This window comes from Carlito syrichta, unplaced genomic scaffold (assembly GCF_000164805.1).
Source record: "Carlito syrichta isolate Samal-C Ts95f unplaced genomic scaffold, Tarsius_syrichta-2.0.1 Scaffold126806, whole genome shotgun sequence".
NCBI classification, from domain to species: domain Eukaryota; kingdom Metazoa; phylum Chordata; class Mammalia; order Primates; family Tarsiidae; genus Carlito; species Carlito syrichta.
The window spans coordinates 126,820-131,906 of record NW_007070902.1 but is presented as its reverse complement, the minus strand read 5'-3'; the positions used below and the strand labels follow the sequence as shown (position 1 = coordinate 131,906).

At 42.4% G+C, this 5,087-nt stretch overlaps 1 protein-coding gene across 4 annotated transcripts in view; it reads left to right on the top strand.

Annotated features, from left to right (window-relative positions):
- The window catches only part of ATP6V0A1 (ATPase H+ transporting V0 subunit a1), a 78,892-nt gene that overhangs the window by 24,011 nt on the left and 49,794 nt on the right, over positions 1–5,087 (top strand). For all 4 annotated transcript variants that reach the window (XM_008048830.2, XM_021707910.1, XM_021707909.1 and 1 more), the window contains exons 3-4: positions 2,453–2,531; positions 4,348–4,445. In XM_008048830.2, the coding sequence (XP_008047021.1) occupies positions 2,453–2,531; positions 4,348–4,445 (177 nt within the window). The remainder of the gene's footprint in view (positions 1–2,452; positions 2,532–4,347; positions 4,446–5,087) is intronic.

The window sequence follows — 5,087 nt, the reverse complement described above, 5'->3', positions numbered from 1 at the left end:
CGGAGCCCAGCAGGTCGAGGCTGTGGTGGCCGGGAGCGTGCCACCGCACTCCAGTCTGGGCGACAGAGTGAGACTCCAACTCAAAAAATAAAATAAAATTAGCCGGGCATGGTAGCCTTCTAGTTGGAAGGCTGAGGCAGAAGGATCACCTGAACCCAGCAGATTGATGCTGGGGTAGCTGTGAGCGTGACTCTTGCACTCCATCCTGGGTGACAGAGTGAGACTCTGTCTCAAAAAAAAAAAAAGGAAAAAGAAAATCATAAGGCAGAGAAAATATATTTACTATTCACTAAGTGGAAGTGAATTATCATAAAGGTCTTCATTCTTGTCATCTTTATGATGAGTAGGCTGGAGAGGAGGAGGAGGAGCTTGCCTCTCTGTCCCTGGAGCACAGAGGAAATCTGCTTATATAACTAGACTCGCACGTGGCTGGTCTGAGTGCAGTGGTGTTTACAACTAGTGGGTCACAACCAGTGACAGATTTCTTTGTCCTTCTCCACTCCCACTGCTTCATTTGACTAGCCTTTAAAAAAAAAATGTGGACCAGGGCATTTCAAACCCGTGTGATTCAAGGGTCAAGCCTGCTGAGTACTGGAATGCTCAGTCATGGAGTGTACCTGATGTTTAACTTTATAAGAAGCTACTGACAGTTTTACACATCTTTTACTTATTTATTTGTTGTTTTTGGAGTTGGGCGTCTCACTGTGTCACTTAGGTAGTCCTTTTGCCTCAGCATCTGGAGTAGCAGGGACTACAGGTGCATATCACCATGCCCAACTAATTTTTGTTTTTGTAGAAATGAGGTCTTGCTATGTTGTCCAGGCTGGTCTTGAACTCCTGGACTCAAGGGACCCTCCTGTCTTACTGCCCAAAGTGCTGGGATTACAGGTGTGAGGCACTCTACTCAGTCTTTACTTACTTTTTAATAGCATTTATTACAACAAATTGCAATTATTGTTTGTGTCTGCTTCTTCCACAGAGCAGAAGTCTAGGACATGGCTTATTATCATTATTAACAATTTTTAAAATCTCCAATAATACTTTTGGCCTCAGATACCCTAGATCTAATATTAATATAGTAAGTTCTTGAAGAGATAACTGTGGATCACATGGGTGTATATATGTGTATGTGTAATATGCACCCATCTATGATTGAACTCATTCGTTGTATTGTTCAGATTTTCAAGCCAGGACATAGCTTATTCTTTATATTTCCCCAAGTGGCTAGTACAGTATCTGATACATATTTAGTACTTCATAAATTATGAGTAACTATAGTTCCTTGTTGTATTACTTTTATGGAATTCATGTTGTGTTAGTGGTTATGTTCATCTTTCTTTTCTATTAGATTGCAAGCTTCTTTTTTTGTTGTTTATGTTGGAATCTCACTCTGTTGCCCAGGTTGGAGTGCAGTGGCATGCTCATGGCCACCGCAGCCTCGACCTGCTGGGCTCAGGTGATCCTTCTGCTTAGCCTTCCAAGTAACTGGAACTGCAGGCACGAGCCATCACATCTGGCTAATTTTTTGATTTATTATAGAGATGAAGTCTTGCCAGGTTGCCCAGGTTGGTCTTGAACCCATGGGCTCAGACAGTCCTCTCGCCTCAGCCTCTCAAAGTGCTGGGATTATAGGCATGAGCCACTGAGCCCAGCCAGAACATGTTTTTTTTTAATCTTCATTTAAAAAAAGTATCTGTCACATTTTTGGAAAATTATTTGGGTGTATAAATGAACAGACCAGCCTGTTGCCCAGAAGGTGAAGACTCTGAGACAAAGAGCAAGAGAAGCTGGCTTTCGGTCTCCTCTGCTTGGGAAGAGGGAGAGAAGGTAGAACAGACAGAATTTTTTTTTTTTTTTTTTTAATTGGAGTCTCACTCTGTCGCCCAGACTGGAGTGCAGTGGCTGCTCCCGGCCACCGCAGCCTTGAGCTGCTGGGCTCCGGCTATCTTTCGGCCTCAGCCTTCCAAGTAGCCGGAACTACAGGCGCACACTACCACACCCAGCTAATTTTTTGATTTATTGTAGAGATGAGGTCTCTCCAAGTTGCCCAAGCGGGTCTCAATCCGGCGGGCTCAGGCAATCCACTCACCTCAGCCTCCCAAAGCGCAGGATTACAGGTTGAGCCACTGAGCCTAGCTCAGACAGAATTTTAATTGCTGGAATTTTAAGTGGTGAGAAGGGAGCTCACTGAGACTTTCTGCCCAGGGAAAGCACCTGGCATCACTGTGCATTGCCTAATTTGCTTCCATTCCAGGAATGTGTTGCAGCAGCGAGGAAGGAGGCTCTAAACTTTGGCCACAAAGCAACTTCTGTGGATCAGTGGGTGGTTTGGGTTAGTGTTGTATCATACACTGACACACAATCAGATTTTCACGTTGTAGATGTATCACTTGTGACCTAGAGGAAATAGATGCAGTATTTGAATGTTTGGTGTTATGTTCTTGTTTTTCAGTTAAATCCAGTTGTGAATGTTTTCCAGCGGAAATTTGTGAATGAAGTTAGAAGATGTGAAGAAATGGATCGAAAGCTTCGTACGTGCATTTGGTCTTGTATAATTTTCCTTTAATGAGTCATTTGTTTTAGATTAGTGATATTAGTCTTCTTAGTAAAGGAAGAAAATGCTGTAGGAGAAAAGGAAAGAGGAAAAATCTTGTGATCCTGCTTTGAAGATAAATTCCTTGTATACAAATAGGTTTTGTGGTGTTTGGGCTAGGTAATGCTTAATGGAAACCTTGTTGGAAACAACAGGCTGCAAGCTCACATACTGTGGTTATTTTTTGTGAGATTTTATTTATTTATTTATTTTAAATTTTTTTGAGTTGGAGTCTCACTGTCACTCAGACAGGAGTGCAGTGGCTGCTCCCGGCCACCGCAGCCTCAACCTGCTGGGCTCCGGCGATCCTTCCGTCTCAGCCTTCCAAGTAGCTGGAACTACAGGTGCGCGCTACCATGCCCAGCTAATTTTTGATTTATTGTAGAGATGAGGTCTCGCCAAGTTGCCCAGGCGGGTCTCGAACCCATGGGCTCAGGCAGTCCACTCACCTCAGCCTCCCAAAGTGCTGGGATTATAGGCTGAGCCACCAAGCCCAGCCTTTTGTGAGATTTTAATATCTCTCCTTCTGAGAACTAGGACCCAGAGCACCATCAAGTTTAGAAATCAGTAGAGCCACCTTTAAATTTGAGCTATTTATAAGGGAAGAAACTAACATTTGTTAAGGTCCTGTTGAGAGCTAGGATACTCTTATAGCTTATTTCATTCATTCCCCCAGCATTCCTTCAAGATGGGTGTTACTTCATTTAGTAATTGAGGAAACGACACGAGATCAGAGAGACTTAGTGACCTTCCCTAAAGTATAAATGGTCATGACGGAATTAGTACTTGAAGCCAGATTGTTCTGTCTGGCTCCAAAACCTATGATCTTGCCACTGTACTAATCCAGCTTACAGTTAGCTGACAGGAGAATGTGGTCCCCACTCTAAAAAACCACCCACCCACACACCCTTCCCAGCCTCAGTAATTGTCACCCGATACACTTTTCTCTTCTGGTATCTTGTGTCATTATTACATACTCTGCTTTTATTTATTTATTTATCAAGTAGGGGTCTCACACTGTCCCCCAGGCTAGAGTGTGCATTGGCACGATCATGATGAACACGGCTCATGGCAGCCTCAACTTCCTGGGTTCAGGCGATCCTTCCACCTCAGCATCCCGAGCAGCTGGAACAACAGACATGCGCCAGTATTCCTGGCTAATTATTTTATTTTATTTTTGAAGAGATGAGGTCTCGCTGTGTTGCCCAAGCTGGTCTCAAACTCCCAGGCTTGAGCAGTCCTCCCACCTTGACCTCCCAAAGTGCTGGGATTACAGACATGAGCCACCGTGCCCGGCCTTTTATTTTTATTTTTTATGCTTAAAACTAACCTGAATGTTTCCAAATCTGATGAACCCCTTTTGGTCTGGAGTTGTTTCATGGGTGTATTGTGTCACATATCCTAGTAAATTACACTGTTCTGTAATTCTGCTTTGCCAACAATATCTGTACCCAGAACCATCATAACTTGGGGTGGCAGTCATGTTGGGTGGAAAAGTGAAGCAGATGAAAGACAGTGTTAAGACTTGAAGAGGGATAGAAGGCAACTGTGGGGTGACCAGCGTCTCTGGGGGAGCCTTGGTGTGAGGATGGAGAAAGAAGGATGTAGAGGAAAAGGTACTTCTTTTATATAAATTATCTTTCTTTGAATTAAACTCTTTATGGTGAGGTTTTGGATCTTAATTTTTTTCCTCAAATAATGTCAATTCCAGGCATGTGCAGCTAGACATGAATATTTTGGTTCTGTCATTTTAGGATTTGTTGAGAAAGAGATAAGAAAAGCTAACATTCCTATTATGGACACTGGCGAAAACCCAGAGGTACCCTTCCCCCGGGACATGATTGACTTAGAGGTAAACAATTCTGAGAAAGTCAGAAAAGTTTCCTTCTACTTAAATGCAGAAATTACTTTCCTGAGTAGATGTAGGTATAGTAATTCTTGCTAACTTCGTCAGCATTATCTATTGACTATAAATTTCTTTATGTGAATTTGAAGTAATTCCCTCTTTTTGTTGATGCATAATATTTGTACCTATTTATGGTATACATGTGATATTTTGTTATGGATACAAAATGTGTGATGATCAAATCAAGGTATTTAGGGCATCCATCATATTTATCATGTATATGTATTGGGAACATTTCAATTCCCCTCTTGTCACTACTTTGAAATATACAGGGGCAACCCCTTCGGGTCCCCTCCCACCGTAGGAGCTTTTCTGTCCTCCCAATAAATTCTGTTTTCTAAAAAAAAAAAAAGATACAACAGTCATCTACACTGCTATCAAATATCAGAATTTATTCCTTCTAACTGTATGCTTGTACCTATTAACCAGCTCTCTTCATCTACCCAACCCACCCACACACCCTTCCCAGCCTCAGGTATCTGTCATTCTATTCTCTATCTCTGAGATACACTTTTTTTTTTTTTTTTTTTTTTTTGAGTTGGAGTCTCACTCTGTTGCCCAGACTGGAGTGCAGTGGCCGCTTCTGGG